This window comes from Chionomys nivalis, chromosome 8 (genome assembly GCF_950005125.1).
Source record: "Chionomys nivalis chromosome 8, mChiNiv1.1, whole genome shotgun sequence".
Lineage (NCBI taxonomy): Eukaryota > Metazoa > Chordata > Mammalia > Rodentia > Cricetidae > Chionomys > Chionomys nivalis.
In genome coordinates this window covers 57,733,265-57,755,385 of record NC_080093.1, presented here as the reverse complement: position 1 = coordinate 57,755,385, position 22,121 = coordinate 57,733,265, and the positions used below count along the sequence as shown (strand labels likewise).

The 22,121-nt window shown below is 55.0% G+C and overlaps 1 protein-coding gene across 2 annotated transcripts; it reads left to right on the top strand.

Moving 5' to 3' along the window:
- The first annotated feature begins 1,368 nt into the window (after positions 1-1,368).
- On the top strand, positions 1,369-21,558 carry Pwwp2b (PWWP domain containing 2B). 2 transcript variants are annotated; one of them, XM_057779435.1, is made up of 3 exons: positions 1,369-1,848; positions 7,651-9,029; positions 18,394-21,558. In XM_057779435.1, the coding sequence occupies exons 1-3, from the start codon at positions 1,724-1,726 to the stop codon at positions 18,405-18,407; spliced, it is 1,518 nt and encodes a 505-aa protein (XP_057635418.1). In that variant the 5' UTR covers positions 1,369-1,723; the 3' UTR covers positions 18,408-21,558. The 2 variants fall into 2 exon arrangements, with proteins under 2 accessions (XP_057635418.1, XP_057635417.1); XM_057779434.1 differs by having other exon boundaries at positions 7,651-9,334.
- The last annotated feature ends 563 nt before the right edge of the window (positions 21,559-22,121 follow it).

Sequence of the window (22,121 nt, the reverse complement as noted above, 5' to 3'; positions counted from 1 at the left end):
CCTTGCCTCTGTCACCTGAGGGTCCCTCCACAAGGGCGCCTGCTTGCTCAAGTGTCTTTTCCCGACTGCCTTTCCCTCATAGCCCCAGCTGCTCATAGCCCGTGGGTGTCCCCAGCTTGGGAGCTACTGAACTGGGGGAGGGGGTCCTTCTGTGGTCTGTCCTCCGCAGGCACCCCCGGCACTCAAGCACAGATGCTCAGTTGGTATCTGGGCTGAGGGAGTGGGCAGCCTCCCACCAGCCATCCACCTGGGACTGGGCTGGCAATGGTTCCTGCAGCCACCATTTTTGCTCCCAATTCTGCTGCATCCAGCTCTGAAGACGTGAGGCTAACAGACGCTTGGCGGGGGAGGGGTGGAGTTGCCCCTCAGTCGAACTCCCCCCAGGCTTTCTCATCTGCTCTGAAACTAGGGCTACAGTCGGCTTAGGGCAAGGTAAAGAGGCGCCAGAGGTGGCCTCGATTGTCCTTCGCGGCGTCAGTGGTAGCAGCCCCGAAGCAGGTCCAGCGGGGCAAGAACTCCATTCTCAAGCAGAGAGGAGCAAGGGCTCAGGAGACCGGTAGTCAGGGCCTCGTTGCCCTCCTGGTGCAGCCAGTGAAGGTGATGCAAACCAGGCTTAGGGGCCCGGGTCGCAGACGCCGCCGTTGGTCATTGCAACAAGGCCGACCCTTGGGGATAGTCCGGTTACGGGTTTCGAATCCGGATCCAAAGTGCAAGTGCTTGCGGAAGCCGGAGGAGGTCTGGGGTGGCGGTCAGGCGTCCGTCGGGCGCCGCCACCTCCCACTCGCGGCCAGCCTACCCCCGGAGGTTCGGCTACGCGCGCCTGGGAGCCTGGCTCTTGCTCTGGGGGGGGGGGGGCGGCTCTTCGTAAAGTACACTAGGCGAGGCGCTCCGCGGCGCCTAGTCCGAGGAGACCCAAGAGACTGGTCCTAGGGCTCTGGATAGAATTAGCCTCTCCAACACTAGTGCTGGCCACCCTCGCACACTGTGAGGTCCTCAAACTGCAACGAGCCCTATAGTCTCCCAGGAGGCGTCGAGCACTCCTGGCTAGCCCAGTGCCAAGTCGCCCGTGTCGTCATAGGCCTCTTGCAAGAGTCCCACTGGCGTCCCCCGACACCCCGATTCTCCTCGGCCAGGCCGGACTCGCTTCAAACACACGCGCCCACAGACTTTCCCAAGTACCGAATGGGCACAGGAGTCGAGCGTAGGAGACGCTGCCAGGGTACACTAGCACAGACTGGTAGGCAGGGGACCCCAGGGTGCATGGGGGAAGGGCCCCAGGCTGCTCCGGGCTCAGGGAGTGGCCCCGGGACAGGATCAGGAAGGAGGTGGGGCCCGGGGTGGGACCCAGAGCAGCAGAGTGGGGGAAGGGCCTGGGCCCGGGGAGTGTCCCCGCCACCCCTCGGTTCCTGGCAGGGCCTCGTAGGGGGCATTCCTAGCCAGCGTGGCTGCAAGACTAGCAAACCCTCCTCTCCGCCCGGTGGGGCCCCGCAATGCGTTGCCAGCCCAACTCTGAGAGCCGGCTGTGGGGCGCACGCTGCGGGCGGACAGCCCCACGCCCTCCGGCTCCCGGGAGCGCAGCCCGCGGCCGCGCGCCCCAGCCCAGCTCCGCGGTGGCGGCCGGCAGAGAGAGCTTTGTGACGTCAGGCGGCGTCACGCGGGGCTGACCCGGCGGCGGCGGCGGCGGCGGTGGCGGGCGGGGGCGGCCTCCGGAGGCGGCGAGAGCATGGAGCCGCGGGCCGGCTGCCGGTTGCCGGTGCGGGTGGAACAGGTCGTCAACGGCGCGCTGGTGGTCACCGTGAGCTGTGGCGAGCGCAGCTTCGCCGGGATCCTGCTGGATTGCACGAAAAAGTGAGCGGGGCAGGGTCGCGGGCCCGGGACTCCTCGGAATCCCCCGGGACACTCCCCCGCCGATTCAAGGTTCTGATGCGGGCTCTGGGTAGAGCAGCAAAGCCCGGCGCCCGCTTTCAGTTTTTCTCGGGCCGGGGTTTCGAGGCGCGCCAGCTGGCCGCCGGTCTGGGTGCGAAAGTGGCTCTCTCCCAAAGTCGCGGTGACTTTCGGGGCAGGAGAGCATGCGGTCCCGCAGAGGGGCTGCGGGAGCCGGCCGGGACTCACGGGAAGCATTGCCTGAAACTCCGCACATCTGCCATAATTAACGCACTTTTCTTTGTTCAGAAGCACTGTTGATTCGACTGTTTGCAGAATTGTGATTCGTTTAAGGGGGTCAGTTACGCGGTGGCCTCACCTGTCACAAAAGAGAGAAGCCCTATCTCTATCATGGGTCCCGAGGATTGTAGGAGTGGCTGGTGGGGACCAACTGCGACGACTGCGGGGTGTAGAAACACTGCCGTGGGCGAGGTGCCTCGCGGGGAGTAGAAGATACAAGTTACAGGGCCAATGCCTCTACTGGAGGGGCGCGTTGGGCTCAGCTCCAGAGACCACCTGTGCACCCTTTGCAGGGGTTTCTGCAGCGTAGAGCAGCCACCTGAACCCGGAGTCACATGGCAGTGCGCTGTCACTGCCGGATAAATGATTAGGCATTAATCAGACAGTGACTCTTCTGCTCCAGTCTGGCTTTATTCTGGAATTGGGAATGGAGAAAGGCTCTGCTTTCAAAGATCCAACTTTTTCCCTTCCTAAAGCCCAGATTTTCCTGGGTTCCCAGCACAGAGCAGAGCCCTTCCTCCTTTGACAGTTACCCTGCTGACATTATGTCTTCATTAGATGTGCCAGAAGCCATTTATGCACAAGTCACGTGACTTAACATATGGCCTCCCGTGTGACTGGTGCCCCTCTCTTGTTGGTTAGCACAGGGAGTGCCTATGTGTTGGGGTGACATTCAGGGGCTGCCAAAGAGCCCACCTGAAAGCTTCCAGAGAAGGCCCTCCCCCACCCTGCTGTTGGCTGCCCTGGCCTCCCTGGGCAGGTCTGGCTCAGTCCTGAGCCTGCAGGGCTGCGCCCCTGCTCTACCTGTGCAGCCTGCTCTAGCCTCTCTCCCTAGAGAGTGTCTGCAGCAGAGGCCCCGCAGCTCTTCAGGCTCCAGTGCTCAGAATAAGACAGACCTAGGTAGTCCTAGCTTGTGGCTGAGACTTGTGGTATCCCTGCCCTGAGACCCATGGCTAACCTGGCTTACAGATCCACGCATCCTTCATGAAAAGAAGCTGCTGGAATCTTGAGCATGGGTGATGGCAACATAGGATGTGTGCCCCACCGACTACCATAACCAGAGCCCCCTTGGAGCCCGGAGCCCAGCCTCCGTGGTCACTGTTCTCTGCAGTGGCTTTGCTTGCAGCTGTGCCCTTGCAGAGAATCTGAAGATTAAAACTGCCGTTCCCTGCCCCTCCAGCCTTCCAAGGCTTGGCCTTGAAACTATTCCTCTATCTCCCTAACCCCTAATCTTTCCTGCAGGCCATGGCCGGTTTCTGTTTCCTGTGTTCTAGCCACAGTATTGTGAGTTTCAATGTTTTCGGTCCTACTTGTCAGGCAGGACCGAATACAGCTTAGGAACCATCCGGGTATTACTGGCAGCAGGGTCTGCTTTCAGCCTACAGGGTCCACACACTGACCTGCCCTCCTCCCAGGTACCAGTTTCTCCTCAGGGTCCAGTACCTGTCCTTGCTCCTATGGAGGCCCAGCCCTTGGATGTGAGCCAGGGAAGAGCTCCCTAGTGCTGTTTCCTCCTACCTCAGGGAAGCCTCTAGGGCTCCAAACAGCAAGAGGTCAGCATTCCTGGGGTACTGGTGGGGTTTATAGGCATCAGGGCTCCCATAATTTGGGTACAGACCCAGTGGCCTGGTTGTCCTTTATGGTTCCTGATCACCGTGTGTCTCCCTTGCTAGATCAGAAGTGTCTCCTAGATGGCCCCATTCAGATGGGCTCCTGGGTGGAAAGCGTTCAGACTGGATCCAGCCACCGCCAGTGTTCATTATGGAGTCAGACTGAAAGATGTTTTCTCTTTCAATTCCCTTCCCTGTCTGCAGATGGCTGGGGAGCTCTGAGGGGGTCTTGCCTGCAAGCCACCTGGTACAGTGCCAAGTGCCACCTCCCACTTAGATCCTGAATCTGCTGCCTGGTAGCAGAGCAGCCTGAAGCAAGTTCTCTGCTGCTCTGGGTACCTGTACATTCACTGAGCAGTCACACTAGGCCAGGGAGTGTGGGCTGAGCCTCTGCCAAGCTGCCCGTGATCCCTACTTGCAAACTTGAGGATCCCTTCCGAGGTGTGCTGACCCAAGTCATTGACGAAGGGTTAGGATTGACACTATTCTGCAGATAGTGTAGAGGTAGGTCTCTTCTGACTGAGTACCAGGTGAGGTAACCTCGGCTGAAGGGTAGCCTGCAAGCAGCCAAGGCTCACTGACTCAGGACTTCAAATCTGAGCTGTTGATTCTTAAATTTCACCACGCAACCCCTGAGCCTATCTGCTGGGATGGTCAGCGTAGCATCCTCTGGGACCAAGACCACAGCCACTGCCTGTCACCAGGCTAAAGGGCATCACATCAGGTTCTGTCCTGGAATATGCCGTCCAGGATGGAGGCTCAGCTGCGAATGGGTATTCGTGAGATTATGTGGTAGACACAGAGGTTACAATAGCGCTCATGCTTCCTCCTTGCTCTCAAGGAACTGGAGGGTCCCAGGTGCTTTGTGCATCACAGCTGGTGTGCTGTGGTCCTGGCTGACATGCTGGTCTTGGGGGCTTTACCATAGAGATGTAGGCTGACTGAGTGGACAAGGAAGACATGGAGGTGGGATGGGCTTGGTCTGAGCTCGTAGGGGAGCTTAAGGCTTTGGGACAGTATTGGTGCTATTGTATGTATGTAGGGACAGGCAGGTTCAATTGGATGCTCTGGAGAAGGGCTCCTCTGGTGTCCAGGCTGTGACTTATCCTGAAGATCTACTCACCTTAACTCCCAGAGCAGAGGTGGCCCCTAGAGTTCTTGGTACACTTAGCAGTCCTGAGCAACCCACCCTGCAAGACCTTCCTGCTCAGGGCCCTATCCAGTTCTAGTCCTATTGCTCCCTGGCTGTTTGCTGGGCTATGGAGAGACTGCATATACTTTCTAAACTAAGCAAGCCCTGGTGAACAGCCCAAGGTGGGGCCTTGGGTGTTTGGACTTGGGCCTTCCTGGGGCTTGCAGGCTCCTGGCAGCATAGCTATGTAGAGAAGTTTCCGCAGGCTCCCGCCCAGCTTTGCACATCCGCATGCCTCTGCTCCAGGAGCCTGTTGACTCAACCCTCAGGCAGTGGCGGGATGGCCTCTACCACCACAGGCTCAGGGAGGAAGGCCCCAGACAGACGGAGTGGGTGGGGGCGGAGGGCTGCCACTTGGGCGCCAGCAGCCCCATGAATCCCGGGTCTGCCTGAGGATCTGGGAAGCCGGGTGGAGGTAGCTGCAAGCAGGGGCAGCCCAGGGTTCTGGCAAGCAGCCAGAACTGTATTCTTACTGTCCATGGGCTGGTCTTAGCCAGACTACTCTGGGTGATTGGCTGAGACATATACCCTCAGGTGAGTCCCCAGGGACATGATTTGGTCACTGGTGTCTTGCTGAAGACTTTGGGTCTGGTCATATGCCCCCAGGACTGTGTGTCCTCATCTGAACACCATGCAAAACAGGAGAGCCTCAGTATTCTTGGGAGCTCTGTTCCCCACCCCCTTTGTTAGTACTGCTATTGCTTTTGGATATGGCCCCTCTTATAACCTCCTGAGCTGCTTAACCCTGCTCACTTTCCTGAAATCAGAGGTTCTTTGCTCTGCCTCAGAGTTCCCCAAAGATGCTATGCTTCTAGGAGATACTGGTTCCTACACCGGGGAATCATTCCCTAATCTCCAGGCACCTCTCCTACATACCTACCCTCTACCCAATGTTAGCCATCCCCAAAGCTGCACCCATTCAGCAGGCCCTCTTCATCCATTGTGAGCCCTATCAGGCTCCTCTCACTGCCAGAGCCGTTGCACTTCTTGTGGGCCTCTGTCCTTGAGATTGACCAGCTTGGGCTACAGCCTGGTCTTGCCGGGGTTGCCAAGCCTTGGGAGCCACAGGCTGTAGCACACCGCCCCCCCCCCCCCCCAATGGGCCCCAGGCCAGGTCACAGTTTGTCCACTGGTTTTTTTCTGTGCCATGGCCATCTCCATGTTTGGAGGTCATGGATCTCAACATCATAGCACTGGGCTGCTGGGACTCATTTGCAGGTCTCCTCTGTGAAGAGGGACTGTCACTGCTGGTCATTCCATGGAACTACTAAAGGGTTAAGGGAGCTTAAGTCACAGCCACAGCCTCTGCTGCCTAGAGGCTGGAAGCACTAAAACAGAGCCCTGGAGCTCCCTGGCCTCCCAAAGTTAAGCTGCTGGCCTCAACTACTTTCAGGGCTCCTGGGGGAAGGTCATCCACCAGCCTGCCTTGACCTAGGGTGAGCTGCTCAGCTGTTTACCCACCAGGCAGGCCTTGGGTGTGGCCGGAGCAGGGGCAGGGCAGCAGCTCTGGGAAGGAAGAGTGGCTGCCTGCTGCCAGGGCCCTGTCGTTTCTGAGGAGAAGACCAGCCCCAGCCTGTGGTGGTGCTCGAGAGCCCTGGCCCAGGTCAGGCCCTGGGTTTACAGCCAAGCACTGGGTGTCTTTCTTCAGTATGCAGTGTACCTAGGATTCTGAAGCTGTAGCAGGCAGACCCCCTGGACAGAGGGCCCTCTGCCACAGCTCCTGTTAGGTGGTCAGCACAGGAGGCTGCAGGGATGGACAGAGAAAAGGAAAGGCTGGATGGAAGGAATCCCTGCTTCAGGTCTTAGATGACTGTGGAAGCAGGCAGGGAGGTGACTTTGAATAGTAACCCTCTATCCCGGGCCTCTTCTCTGTCCTGCCTCCCAAACCAGCCACTTGCCATTCCTTCCTGTTGTCCTATGGCTTCCTCTAGCCCCTAATCGTGTCTGGGTAGGGTACCGTGTTCCCTAGTTCCTGGGATGATCTTCTTGCCCTCTGCTCCCTTCCTGGGACCTGATGTGTGTTACTCTCACAGGAATGCTGGTGCTCCCTGGGGTGGATATTCCAGCTTCCCCTTTCTCCCAACATCCTCATTATGGCCTCGTGTTGTTTTCTGAGGGTGGAGACCAGGCGTGACAGGTTGGCTGATGAGCCTTTCTAGGGGCCATGGAAGTTCAGGCCAATTGTGAGACTTTGGGAGGTTGTAGAGCCCAAAGGCCCTGCTTCGGTACCTCTGGCCTCTAGGCAGCAGAAGCTGTGGCTGTGGCTCTGGATCTGGCCACATGTGGCTCCCACCCTGCATGTGTGTACTAGGCATCTGGGACCAGGGTGCTCCATAAGACACTCTTTGGGTTGGGCTTGCATGGGGTCCCCAACAAACTGGGTCCCTAGGTCCCTAAAGGAAAGGGAAAGACAACTAAGGGCTCCGTGACTCCTGGTCATAGGGCAGGTGGAGGCCCTCTCAGACCACGCCCAGGATGCAGATGTTCTTAGGCTTCTAGAAGCATTGGAAGCCTTCAAACCATATGTCATAGGACACACAGGGCCTGAGTACCTGTTTAATGTTAACCTACCGCTCTGGATCTAGATACAGAGAGCCTCCCAGGCCTAGAGTGTGTTAGGTGACAGGTGCTGGGTGTAGCTGGAACCCCCACCATTCTCACCCCGATTTTGTCCCTTTCTACCAGGTCCGGCCTCTTTGGCCTGTCTCCATCTACTCTGCTGCCTCTGGCTGACAACCCCTCTGTCATCAGCTGTCATGGCCAGGGGCCTGAGGAGGGACCTGGAGAAGTGACACAGCCGGGAACAGGACCACTGCCTCCTCAGCACAAAGACCAATCCCCTGAGAAGGATCAGCCTCCCAAGACAGCTGGACCCGAGCTACCCCCACCTCTCATACCCCCTCTGCCTGCTGGGAACCTGCCTCCCTTTCCACCCTACTTTGAGGGTGCCCCCTTCCCCCACCCACTATGGCTGAGAAACACCTACCAGCAGTGGGTGCCGCAGCCCCCACCCAGGACCATCAAGCGGACCCGGCGGCGACTGTCCCGCAACCGGGATCCTGGCAGACTCATTCTTAGCACGATCCGCCTGCGGCCACGCCAAGTGCTATGTGAGAAATGCAAGAATACTGTGAGTCCCCAGGAAGCCAGTCCTGGTCCCCTGACAACCTCCAGACCCCGCCGGAGGCTAGGCAGTGCCCCCGACAGCGAGCACCGGAAGCCAGAGGAACCGGAGGACAGTGACTCCATAGCTGCTGCCCCGAGAAGGAGCAAGAGAGAGAAGCGGGAAGAGGATAGGGTTCCCGGAGAGCGTGTTCCACGGAGCCCAGTCATCAAGATCTCCTACAGCACACCACAGGGCAAGGGTGAGGTGGTTAAGATCCCATCCAGAGTTCATGGCTCTATGGAGCCCTTCTGCCCTCAACAATCCCTACAGAACGGCAGCCAGGACTTAGAGGTTGCAAGGGATGTGGAGCCCAGGGGTGGTGGTGATCGACCGCCCAGCGTGCCCAAGCTGAAGCTGACTCGTCCGGTGCCTCCCATCTCAGACCTGCCGCCTCCCAAAATCCGCTTGAAGCCCCACCGGCTGAGGGATGGGGAGCAGGAGCCTCTGTACAGGGCTGAGCTGGTAGAGGAGCTGAATGGATGCCCACGAGGCCCCCTGAGCAGCTCTTCTGCCCTGTTTGCCGATGGCTCTAACCATGGGCTGGAGGACTTGTCTTCTGGAAGTTCTGGGGAGGACGATGACCTCAAGAGGTTTCCTCAAAGTAAACACGGACGCAATAGCTTGACTTTTCTCGTCGACTGCCCTGGGAGGAGAGCAGATTGTACCAGTGAATCTGTGTGCAGCACCGACAGCCTGGATGAATTGAAATCATCTGGTTCAGAAGTGACATCTCCAGACATAGGAGACCTGTCATCTGGTGACAGTGCCTCTGTTCCTTCCTCTTCTGCTGACACTCGCCAGACAGTCCCTCCCCTCACGGTCAGGCTGCACACGCAGAGCGTCTCACAGTGTGTGACTGAAGATGGCAGGACGGTGGCTGTAGGGGACATTGTGTGGGGTAAGATTCATGGTTTTCCTTGGTGGCCAGCGCGTGTCCTTGACATCAGCCTTGGTCAGAAGGAGGATGGAGAGCCCTCTTGGCAAGAAGCGAAGGTCTCATGGTTTGGGTCTCCAACTACATCATTCTTGTCTATTTCAAAACTGTCCCCTTTCTCTGAATTTTTCAAACTGAGATTTAACCGTAAGAAGAAGGGGATGTATCGGAAAGCTATAACTGAGGCTGCCAATGCCACACAACATGTGGCCCCAGAAATAAGGGAGCTCTTGACCCAGTTTGAAATGTAACTTTGGTTCCGGGAGCAGGTGAGTGTTGTGTGCACTGAGTGCCTGCTGTTCCCGAAGCAGTGATCCTGAGCCTGTGTCAGCATCCGGCCACCAGGGAGCCAGACTTTGGTCCCGTTGCTCAGCAGGGGCTGTCCTAAACACTAGTGCCCTCACTGATGTTATCCCTGAATCCCACACATCCCAGCAAATTATCGGGTGTCTTTGCAATTGAGTCTTACAGCCAGTTAATCAAAGGAAACCCTTCCTGTGAGTTTTCTGCTAGGATACTGAGAATGGGATGCAGTTTGCCTGACCCTGACGGGGTAAAGGGAGAACAGAAGGACAAAGGGCAGTCCGTCATCTTCTGTCACTCTGGGGGAACTTTTTACTCTTTTTAGTGGCCTTAAAGCTTCTCAGGGGTGCGTGCTGTGCTGGCCAGGCATCTGACTGGCAGGGAAGAAGGGGGCATGGCAAGGAGAGCATCTTACCCTCCAGTGGAACTGGCCTCAGCTCCTCAAGTGGGCTGTTCCCCTCTGCACACCCCCCCCTCCTTGCTGCAAGTGTGATGGTTCCTGGATGTAATGTGGTCAAGTGTACCCAGTTCTGAGGGATGGGTGCTCTCTGCAGTGTCTTGATCTCTCACAGGAGAGATCTGTAGCAGTCAGTCCTCAGATGGGTCTGGGGCATTGTGCCACGTGTGGCAAGAGAGTGTCATCATTCAGCCTTGTAGGGGATCACGTGGTGTGATCACGTGGAGTCAGAGACTCCGGTGGATCTGTAGTCACCATGTGGGGTGTCTGGAAACATGAGGGCTACAACCTGCCTGTACTTCTCCCTGGGCGTACTCACATATGATAGCTGCTTCCAGCTGCGACTGCCCTGTTGATGACTCTTGGGTCTGGCCTAGCGCTCCCTTCTTGGCTTCAGGCAGCCTCTTTGTTTCTTCTTAATCCTTGGCTTCATGTGATCTCAGTGCAGAGACATGGAGGTCGGGTCAGAAGACAATAGTAATGCATCTACCTCTAGCCAGACCCCTGATTTAAGGTCTTAGTTCCTTCAGTGACTTATGTGCCCAGGCCACTCGCTCATTCCACCATTTTGGCGTCATTGGTTTCTTGGATGATAGCCTTTCGTTGGTCTTTCAGGCCTTAGCAGGTTCAGGAGGTCTGGTTCAGGAAGAGGGGTCTGGGTTACCTCTCAAGCCTATTCGCTGCTCTGCCAGTTGCATTGGAGGTTCCAGGAGAGGAAGCAAGACTTGAGAGCAGGGTTTGGGGGGGTCAGCTCTCAGGCTGTTCTGGCACCTGCCCTCTCCACTGGTCCCTAGTTATGCATAAACGCTTTTTCTCCATGCAACCGAGCGAATTTCTACTCAGTTTTGGGACCTTTGTGTAGAATGAGGCAGGTACAAACAGGCATGGCAGTTGTGGCAGCAGCCTCCACATCACTTTTTTGTTGGGTGGGGGAGGCGGTTTCAAGACAGGGTTTCTCGGTGTAACAGCTCTGGCTGTTCTGGAACTCACTTTTGTAGACCAGGTTGGTCTTGAGCTCACAGAGACCCACACGCCTCTGCTGGGATTAAAGGCGTGCACGACCACACCTGGCATTTCTGCTTATCTTAAGGCAGCACTTCCAGCAGGCTAATCAGAGAAAAGTCAGCTGACCTGCCCTGAGTCCTGGTGCTGTATCCTGGCCCTAGTAGAACCTCACCTGGAGCCACACCCAGTCCTGGCGTGCTCTCCCCCTGGCTGTGCCTTGCTGGGCCCCTGCTCACTCTCTTCCCTGCCTCGGCCCCTCTGTTCAGCAGCTGGTCATGGTACTGGCTTGGCTGGACACAGTATGGATGAAGGCTGAGAGCCCCCAATTATGTGGCATAAACCCAACTCCTGGTGAGAGATGGAGTGAAGCCTAACTTTCAGTTCCCATCATAGCAGCTGTGTAGACCCAGAGGCGACCCCTGGGCTCTGGAAGCTCAGCCAGGCCTTAGCTGCACTTTGGAGAATGCTGCCTTGTAGGTTCTGAGCTGGCCCTGCTTATCCGGAAGCAGAGGAAAAAAATCTCACCCAACTGGTTTGCCTAGCCCCAGGTCCTGGGCTGTGCCTGGACCAGCATGCACCCAGCAGCCCTTTGCTTTCTGAGAGTGTGGAGCCCTGGGTCTCTATAGCAGCAGAGTGCTCAGCGGTGCTTGTCTGGCTGGTGTTTTGGTTTTGTAAGGACTTTATAAACATGGAGAGGAGGCTCCTGCCAGGCAGGTCAAGTGCTCATCAGTGATCCGAGCATGCATTTGCAGCCAGAACCTCCTGCTGTATGAACTGGGGTCCCCTGGTGGACAAAGGCGCTTTGCAGTGTCCCTCATGTTAAACCCTTCCAGCCTACACTGGTGTGTGTGTGGGGGGGGGGACCTGGGGACCCGGCCCTCCCTAAGTAGAAGCTGTTGAAATGGTGATGGGATCCAGTGGAGAGTGTAATTGCTGGCCTGGACATTTGAGAACAGGCAGCTGCCCAGGGATGGAGCTCAGGAAGCAGAGGCCGGATGGAGGAGGTCGGCTTCCTGGTCCAGCTCACTGGCAGGCCATCTCTGGCCCTGCAACTGCCTCAAGACAGTTCTTCAGGATTTGGGGGTGTCTGTGCCACTCTCAGGTGTGCTGGGAGCCATCACAGGAAGCACAGCCACACGGTGCCTTCCAAAGGCCCTGAGTTCAGTATCCCACTCCTGAGAGACCTGCACACTAGACTGGGAGGGAGGTGCCCTGGTCCTTATCAAAGACTTTCCTGGGACGTGGTGTCATTTGTGTGTGAGACTCAATGAGTCCTTCAACTAAGTCCTGATCCAGGTGTACGGGCTAGGCTCTCCCCATTCCGTCCGTACACAGAGATCCCAGTTTCCTTGTGTGCCACGGGGTGACAATGGCAGCCGTCTCGTGGATGAGTGAGAGGTATAGCAACACTATGGGCTTAGGAATGAACTTGGAGGTGACCATATCTTCTCTAGCTAGGCACCAGGGGTTGTTTACCCAGGGGCTCTGGTATGAGTTTAGTAGCTGGGGCAAGAAACTCTTGGGGTATCTTGGGGTGGACAGGGCAGGCTTCGGCTCCCACCCATGCTGCTGCCTGAAGCCTTGTAGAAGCTGACCATCCAACTTTGTCCTACATATCAGTGGGTGCTCCCCAAATGGAGGGCTTGACTTTCCCTACCTCCCAGACCAGCGAAGATGGAGAAGGGTTAGTTTGAGTCCACATTCTTGAGGCCGTGCTACTTTCTCTCCAGCCCCTGGTCCTGTCTTCCTCCTCTAGCTAGTGTGTCTGTCGCCCACCCTCCAAATACCCAGTTGGATATGGGCTAGCAGGATGGGTAGAATCCTGGAGGCATTTGTGAGTCACAGTTCCCAAATTAGCGTGTCATAATCACACAGGCATGCTCCGGGAAGGAAGGGACAAGGGATTTGGAGCAGATCTTATGGTGGAAACCCAGACCTGCACTGTTACCTGGGAAGGCTTCCTGGAGAAGGTGACTTGAGATATAAATGGGGTATAGGGGATTGTGGGGGGCAGTTCCAGGTCAGACCCTGTTCCAGGTGATGTGTGACCCTCCATAGACCTCTGCAGTGGAGGACTCAGAGCAGTGAGCAGGTTAAGTCATTTGTGCTGAAACAAGCTGGGGAGGGTGGGCAATGTGGTGTTAAATCCTCAGATGAGAGGGTGCTGCCTCTCCCTGCCCCACAATCCTGACCTCACGGTGACCCTGATGGACTAAGGGAGGTGATGAAGTGCCCACGGCCTGGCATAAAGTGTCTCTAATGGAAAGCTCAGAGCTCTGGTACCATAGGCTAAAGGTGAGGGGTGTTCAATATGGCATTGGTGGGGACAGTACTGTGGGAGACAGAGTAGGAATGAGGACCTTGCTATGGATGGCAAGGCTCTATTCAGGGCCTCATCCCAGCACTCGGGAGGCAGAGGCAGGTGGATCTCTGTGAGTTCGAGGCCAGCCTGGTCTAGTTCCAGCTAGTTCCAGGACAGGAACCAAAAGCTACGGAGAAACCCTGTCTCGAAAATCCAAAAAAAAAAAAAAAAAAAAAAAAAAAAGTGTTGTTCTATTCAGGGCCTCAGTGAGGAGGGATGTGGTAGAGGTGGTAAGATGTGGCATCATGGAAGCTGGAGGGTCCAGGAGAGAGTGAGCTGACTACCGCCAAGGACAGGAAGGAATATGGGATCAGAGAGGAGGGCTCAGGGCTAACAGCAATGGGGCGGGGCCTTGCTTACCCTGTACCACAGCACTCTTAAGAGGTACAGCATGTCTGCCCTGGTATCCTGGGAGCTACAAGGGTTGATGACGCCTCTTTTCTGTTTTCTGGAGTGCCCAGGCAATCTGTGGACAGAGTCACAGAGTTGGCAGGGAGCCAGCACAGTGCTTGGCTGCTGCATGGGCTAGAAGCCATGCTACCTCCCTACAAGGACGATGGCATACCAGCTCAGGACCTAGCCCTAAGACTGTGGAGACTCCAGAGGACCCAGACATGGGAGCATGCAGGCCCCAACTTCTGAGTGCCCAGGCTGCTGGTTTGAAAGCTTTCCCAGGAAGCACAGCACACCCATGCCTTGGACGTTCCGCTTTGCTGGACTGTCATCCTCCCTAGAGTCAGTTTGTCCTGTGGCCATGGTAACAGACTTCCACAGAGTAAGGCCTACAAACACCCCCATGTCCTTTAGAGTCAGAGGTCTGAGAGCAAGCTTGAGCCCACCGGGGCTCCCTCCGAAAGCTGGGGAGGGCAGCCAACTCTGGCTCCTGGTGGCTTCGGGTGGCAGTGTCCCTCTAGTTTGCTTCCGTAATCTTGGAGCTTCCTCCTCTTCCTCAGTGTCGTGTCATAAGCTGCCCTTCTGACAAGGACCCATAGTGACTTTGGGGGCCACCTGCATAGTTAGTATAATCATCTCAGAAATATCTAATTGGTTCTATTTGCAAAAGTATGTCATAGATGTTTACATGCCCAGGCTGCAGAGGCTAGGGTCTGAGTCTGTGGGGTATCATCCACCTCTCACTCATCCCCTTCAGGCAACAGTCCCATGCACACTGATTGCCAGTGCCCAGCCTCTCCTGTAGCAGAGGGAAGACTGAGCTTCAAGGATAGACGAGCCCAGGGCCCATGGCGGCAGCAAGGGCCACCGCCTCCGTGCCCCACACCACCAGCCCGGTTGTAGAGTAGCACCTGCATGAGCCATTATGTTGTGGAGCTCTAGGGGGGTCTGTGCTCAAGGTGAAGGCACTGTTGTTCCAGAGAGATCTGCCTGCGAAGGCGTTTGGGAAGCCATTTCAGGGCGTGCCGTGGCCCCTCTTGCTTTCCTACTACTTGATATTTTATTTCTCCTGGGAAAGTAGATATTTTCAGGATCCAGTCTATCGCAGGTGCTACTGCATTGTGCGTGCTGGTTGGAGAGGAGAACGTGCCCCCAGATCCCGAGTGCACTGTGCACTGCCCCCAGTGCACAGGGTCTCCCCCATCCAGTCTTTGAACAGCATCCCTTAGTGAACTGCGAGGACCCAGCTCGCTTTCTTCCAGCACTTCTGCTCCCCGATGGGCTGTCAGCTGACTTCTGCGTTGCTTTCAGGGAATTCAGGTCCTCTGGGAAGGTTGTAATTATTTTGTTCCAGAAGGAAACTAAGGCCTATAATTCCAGGCCTTCTACAGGGGCTCAGGCCTCCCCACCCACTGGCTCCCAGTGGCCTGTCCCTGCCACGGGTATCATGTGGGAGCCTGCAGGCAGGCAGGACAGTTTGGGGGAGGTAAGTGGGAATAGCAGGTATTAAAGTGTCTGGGGCATCACGGGCCCTGTCCAGAGCCTCCAAATGTACCTGCCTGTCTGAACCTCTTGGGCCAAGTACTGCCTGTTTTCTGTTGAGAGGTCATGGTCTCAACACCCATCTCTGGATATTGGTCCCTGACTCCACCTACTTTGGGCTTCATCCCCTCCGTGGACTGCCCATCAAGAAGTCACTGTCTTTGTTCAGTCAAGGTTCTGACTTGAGGCTGCCACATAACCTGCTGTCTGTAGAGACTATTTCCAGTCCTCACCACTTGTGGTGGTTTTGAGACTCATGTAGTCACTGGTGAGCTCACTGGGTCACCATTCCTCAATTACGCGTGTTCTCCCTGCTTGGTCTAAGTGGCTATCCAGTATGGCCTGGGTGAACCATGGGTAGATTCCGGACAGACTGTCAGGACAGGTGTCCCTTGAACCACAAGCTGCATCCCAAGCCAGTGTTTCCTAACAGCGTAGCGCTTGTCACCATCCCCACTGCTTGCAGCCAGCAAGAGCTCCCCTGCTGCTGGGATTGCCCATTCTAAGTCACTTGCCCCATCAGCCCCAGGCCTTCAGTGGCCATGGCATCTGGTAGCAGCCCTGCTTCCTGCCGCACCCAACATCACACTTTGGTACTCTGTATGTTTTCTGACCAAGCCTGAGGCCCTCACACTTCCTGAGAGCCCGAGCCTGGGTCCAGGCTGCTCAGTGCTCCCAGCTCACTCTTGCTCCTGAGCTATTTATTGGCTTCTGGTGTTAATACTAGGAATTGCTTTTTTTTCCTTTATAGCAGAGCTTTAACTTCTAATGGTATTATAATAATGCATCACTAATTTTATATATGCAAAACTAAATTGCTCTTAATAATACATATTATACATACAATCTTTTCCTGCATTACAATACAATAGTTTCGGCACATAAGCTCACTAATCCCATCCACCGGGGAGGGGAGCAACAAGGTTGCTCCAGTGATAGATAACACAACAGTCTAAGGCCTCCACATTCCTGTGCTTCAAAGGCCTTGAGGACAGTTCCTCTCTGAGTCAAGTTGTGACACAACTGTGACAATACAGGCTTGTTTCATTTGCGTTCATTACTGGATTGTTGAAACCTGTGTCTTGAAATACTGTGAACATTTCTGCTTGGCGTCCATTCCTCATGGTCCCTCCTGACCTGCTCACAGTCAGCATCCTAGTCTGTGAGCCGTGTCCTTCTGATGCTTGCATAAGAGGCTCCCGAGCAGCAGCCCCTGAGAGCTGAGCAGCGTCAAATAGCATCTACTTCCCAGTTGTTCCTGTCCTTTCTTTGGGGATCTGAAGGGTGAACTCTCTAGGTTTCTTAGCTATGGAGAAGGCTGGGTCTGGGTAAAGAGGTGCTCCGAGCTGCAGGGTGGGATGTGCTGGGTAGAATGATGATCTGCAGGTTTCTGGGAGGTCTGGTGTTCTAGGGTGTCGACAGCCCAGAGCAGCTAAGCCTGCTCTGCCATGCGTGCTGGTCACAGTGCTGGTAAGGGGCCAGCTCCCTGAGAGTGGGAGGGAAAGGCTTCTTTGAAGTCTACAGTTGTAGGACAGAAAGGCTGGAGGCCAGGAGTCTGCTCCTCCCTGAGCCTGTCCTTTTCCCCAATGAAGGCTTCTACTGCTGGTTCTTTAAGAGCTTTTCCAAAGGTCAGGCCGTGGTGACTAGAGAGACTTTAATTGTCTCCCAGGGCTGGCTGAGGGCTTGTTTGTTGTTGTTTGTGTTCATTTGTTTGCAGCAAAACGTGGCATCAATATGAGCCCCTTTCAAACCTAAAAGCACTCATTAGAAGGGGATTTTAGTCAAGCTACCCACCTTCACCCAACTATCCCTGTTACATCTCCGCAGATCCTAGCCAGACCTTATAGGCATGCCAAGGCCGTGCAGAGATCTGGGACTCCCTACACACAGTGGCTATCTCTCCTCGTGTGTGTTCCAGCCTGAATGGTGGGGTAGTGTCAGCCTGTGGGGCCAGGGTAGGTCAGCATACTGGGCCCCAAGAGCGTTGGGCCACCTTCACTTTGCTGCTGGGGTGATGGAAGAGGCTCCTGGCCCCAGGTCCTGTTTGCACACGGCTTTCTAACTAACATGGGCATCTTGGTAATTGAGTTTCTTCTTTGATTTTTAAGAGCCTTCAGGGGACCTTTGGTTCTGCAGATTGCTGATCTGCTGCAGTTGCTCAGTGTGTACATGGGGACATGCACAGAATGCACATGAGCAGAGGATCCCCTTTATGCCTGCTGCAGTGGGATCGCAGGTAGTTGCCACACCCATCTGGGTGCTGTGGCTCCAAACTCCACTCCTTGAATTTACACAGTAAAGTCTCTCCAGCCCCTGGTTTCCAGATTCTTTTGAGTTAGGCATTTCCTGTAGCTCTTTTCCTAGGGAAGCCGGGGATTTTGTGTTCTCTGAGCAATCGTCCCCCATCGACAGGTGCAGAGGCTTAGCTTGCGGAATGAGAATCGGGTGGGTGTGAGTAAATGGAACCCCTCCTGCAGATCCTGCAGGGTTCTGCTCTCCGAAGTTGGCTGTGGCCCTACTTCCTGTCTGATTTGCTTTATGGTCAGTTCTGCTGCCTGCCTGTCTGCAGCTCTGAAGAGAAGTCCTTCAGTGCTTCAGACCTGCTCAGTATCCATTTTAGTTTAAGGCTGCTGAGTTGACACGTTTCTCCAAAACACCTCAGCTAAGCACAATGCTTACAGAGATCTGTGCTCTCTGTATAGAAGCAGCGGTCAGATTTGGAGCTGCAGAATGGCTGTATCCATAAGCTAGACACCCCGGGCTGGCGCCACGCCCCTTCTCCATGTACACACACACACACACACACATGCGCACGCGCTCATCCTCATCTGTTTCCAGGTCTGTCTTCCCTCGCCCTGAGGGCAGAGAACGTATCCCGGTGAATGGGAGATCAGGATTCCTTGTCCTGTGAGCTCATTGCTAGAACAGCAGACTTTCCCCCACAGCGTCCTAGTGTTTGGCCCTCCTACTGGTCTTGGTAGATCCTGTGGTCAAAGCCTCCCACCATCTCGGACCCGCTACCTTCCTCAGGCATGGCGAAGCCATGGGCACCAAAAGCTGTGAGAGAACAAAGGAGGCATGGTTCAGCAGCCTGGGTTCAGCAGGGCTGGCGGGGAAGCTGCAGCCTTTGGGATCTCTGCAAAGCCACAGGGCCCAAGGGAGAAGGCTGAGACAATGATGGAAGCACGGACGTGCTCAAACCGGCTAGGGTCCTGTTCTCTACATTTGATCCCTTGGTAATGTCTACCTTTTCTGCTTCTTCCAAGGTCACCGACAGTGAGGTTGGAGCTGCTGTCCTGGAACTTCCGTCCACGGGGCCCATGTGCCTCTGGCTGGCTGTGTGCAGAAACCTGCTGGGCACAGCGGTCGGCCTGACTCCGGGTCCCCAGAGGAGCAGGTGTGCATGGGGAGGAGCCCAGCTCAGGACACCTGGCTCCTCTCGGCTGAATGTATCTGTTCTTATGACTCAGGCTTCAGCATTCCTCGCTGGGAAGTGTCCTGGAGCTTGGTGACATGTTTGCTGCTTTGTGTGTTAGCAGCTGCAAGGCTTAGGCATCCTCAAACAGAAGCAGGGCCTTCTGCCCAGCTTGTGAGACTTCTGAGTGGGTGCTGGGCGTAGCTACAGGGCACCCTCCTGGGCCTGGCCTCGGCTATTCAGCTAGAGCCATTCTGCAGGCTTGAGGAAACCAAACTGCATTGCACGTACGGGGTTCTCCTCCTTCAGCCCTTGGGTGTCGGGGCTCTGTGCACTTGAGCCAGGAGCCAGCCTAGTTGCATCTCCTCCACATTCCACTCAAAGCATGGGTCCCTGGGCTCGCAGCCCTGGCCTGCAAGGCTGCCTAGGTCTGAGATGCTGCTATGTCGTCTACTGTGAGGGGGAGGGGGGGGAGGGCAGAACTGAAAACAGGCCTCAGGTTAGGACATACCAGCTCTGCCCTGTGAGGCCGCATTCCTTTCCCCTCTGTCACTTCCAAGACCAAAAAGAAAACAGAAAGAAAAGAAAACTGTCTCTGCCCCTTTGTTCAAGCCTGAAGAGGAATAAACAGGAGTCTGGGTTGAGGATCTTGCCTGGATAGTCTCAAAACTGCACCTGCCTGACCTGTGAGAGAGGCTGTGACCCTCTAATGGGATAAAGGAGGGCCAAGGCCATCCCTGTCGAGGTGGCTGGTCACCTGACCTGATGGGATGCAAATCTGAAGCAGGCGCCACTCTTTGCTCTAGGTGGTGGTTTCCGTCTCCTGCCTCGGGCCTCCCTCCTGGTTTTCTGTTCCACCCTAAGTCCCTCAAGCAGAGGCTGGGGCCTGGAATGGTTTGGCTCTTTTCTCCCATGGAGCCTTCCATCTCCCCTTTCTCTCTCTGCTCAATTAGAGCTAAGGGACATCCTGAGATTGCGGTAGTGGCTTTTCTTGTTCCTGATTTTAATGGAAAACACTATGGATGTTGAGGGTGCCACAGCCCTCAGGAGGAACCTGTGGGCAAGGTGGGAGCACTGGCTGCCATCGAGGTCTTCCCCAGGCACAGCAGAAGGAGGCTGGTGCAGATCCATTACTGACCAGCCCAAAGGCTGCACTAATGGTGCCCTGAGGTTCAGGATCTGCTCTTTGGAGTCAGGAGAATGTTTTTCCAACTCCTTATAGCAGCAAAGCCTTCGCCACAGTCAAGCCCTCCAGGAAGAAGCGACACCAGACACTTGTCCCCAAGAACCTACACACACACACCATCTCTGCTTTCAGGGTCTCTCCCCACCATCCTGGAGTCCCTTGTGTCCGGAGGGATGTGTCTTAGTGAATGGGAGATTCTGGAGTTCCTTGTGCAGTCGGCCCGTAGCTAGAGCAACAGATCTTCTCCCCAGCACCCCAGTGTCTGACCCTAAGAACCTTTAAAAATTCACACTTAGAAGGGGGGAACTTGCACAAGAGGGGACTTGGGAGGAATGAGAGCAGTCAGCCTTGCCATTGTGCCCCACCACCCCTGTTCTAAGAGGAGGTGGAAGAGCCACCCACAACTGTTTCCTGGGCATGGCCTCCCCACCTTTGGCCAACCAGGAGCCCTGCAGTCACATGCTGTACCATGTCCTTAGTTGTGCTTCCTCTCAGGGGTTCCCCAGCAGAGGCTGAGCTGGGGGAATTCATGCTTCCAATTATCTTGAGCCAAGTGGTCCTTGCCATCCGGGCCTGGGACAGAGGTTTGTCTCTTCAAGAAGTCTGTTCTGCTGGGCAGGGGGTGGGGATCTATCTGAAGCAAACAGAACCAAGCAGAACCATGTCTGTGCTTTGTGGAGTGCATTATACACCCTCAAGAGCATTAGTTCAGAGCCGGGTATGGTAGGCAGAAAGATCTGACAGTAAGACTGCACAGTGAAACCCTTTCACAGAAAAAACCAAAAACAGATCAGGAAAGGTCACTGGTACCTGCCCCCGGCTCTACAAAAGACTGAAGAAGGAAGCTAGCATGACCTGTAAGCACTGTACACCCTGGCTACTCCCGCAGCAGCTTAAAGGGGTCTGGCCCTGCCTTCTGCCCATAGCTGTCTATAGCACCCACCTTTTTGAACCACAGGCCCTGGCTGAGCCCGGTAGCGCCCGAAGAGAGGAAGATGAGGAGTTCCCTATGCAGTCTGTCTCCAGGCACCCTCTTTTAGCCCAGTCTGTTGGGAAGGTACTGTTCTAGGGGCCCGGTGTCTCTGCTAAGGGAGTTTAGGCCCAGGAGCACCTGCCACTGGGCAGCTCTCAGCCGCACACGACCTTTTACTAGGCCAGAGCTCCTGACAGGACTTAGGCCAGTGACTGTGGCATGGACTGGTGTCTGTGAAAGCAAGCTCTGTGTCAGAGCAATGTGAAGACGACTCTTAGAACTCGGATCTGGGCGTCAGAGGATGGGGTCAGCTGTCATCTCGCATGTGCAGAGGGCTCTTGCAAGCTACCCTGCCTGGTTGGTCTCAGAGCAGACAGCTGTGGGTACCTTATCCTAAGGAATCGAGAGACCGCAGTGTGGGTACGGGGTGTCTCCGGAACACTTTCCCTGTGTAGTGGTCAAGGAGCCTGTACCTGTCCTAGACAGGGTCACTTGCTGTGATTAAAAGCACGGAGGGGAGGAAAGGGTTTATTTGGTTTACATGTCCACACCACAATCATCGAAGGAAGTCAGATCAGGATCCTGGAGGCGGGAGCTGATGTAGAGACCATGGAAGGGTACTGCATTCTGGCTCGCTTCCTCTGGCTGGCTCAGCTTTTTTTTTTCTTTGATTAAAAATTTTTTATTATATTTTTTTCATTTAAAATGATTTTTTTTTTTTTTTTTGAGACAGGGTTTCTCTGTAGCTTTTGGTTCCTGTCCTGGAACTAGCTCTTGTAGACCAGGCTGGCCTCGAACTCACATTAAAACGATTTTTAACTTTAAATACTTTAAATATATTTGATCATATTCTTCCATTCCCCCAATACAACAGCCCCCTAAATCAAAAAAATGACCCCCCAAAACAAAAAAAAAATCATCAAACTGTAACCAAATAAAAATATACACACAAAATAAACTGTGGTATTTATTGTATGTTAGTGAACTATTCTGAACATGAGGCCTGCCCCGGAGTGGTTGATATACCCAGTGGCACTCCATTGGAGAAAACTGTTTTTCCCTCTCCTAGCAGATATGAATAACAGTTCAGTTGTTAACCTTTACCCTAATGGCTAGGATTTCATTCATTTATTCACTTTTAAAAAAAAAGTAACAAAGTGTAAGATTAAAAAACCACATCAAAATTGGTCAAGACAAACCACCAGAAGGAAAACAGCCCAAGAGAAGGCACAAGAATCAGAGACCCACTCATTCAGCACATTCGGGAATCCCAAGAAAACTGAACTGGGAGCCATGCCATGAGCCCAGATGACCTCGTGCAGACCCGTGCAGGCCCTGTGCATGCTGCCCAGTCTCTGAGTTCGTATGAGCTTTGTTCATGTTGATTTAGAGGGCTTTGGTTCCTTGGAGTCCCCTATCA

Excerpts from the sequence above, each read along its gene's own strand:
- Pwwp2b (XM_057779434.1), top strand. The coding sequence starts at position 1,724 with ATGGAGCCGCGGGCCGGCTGCCGGTTGCCGGTGCGGGTGGAACAGGTC. Across the intron at positions 1,849-7,650 it reads CTGCTGGATTGCACGAAAAA|GTCCGGCCTCTTTGGCCTGT; the intron begins GTGAGCGGGGCA and ends CCTTTCTACCAG.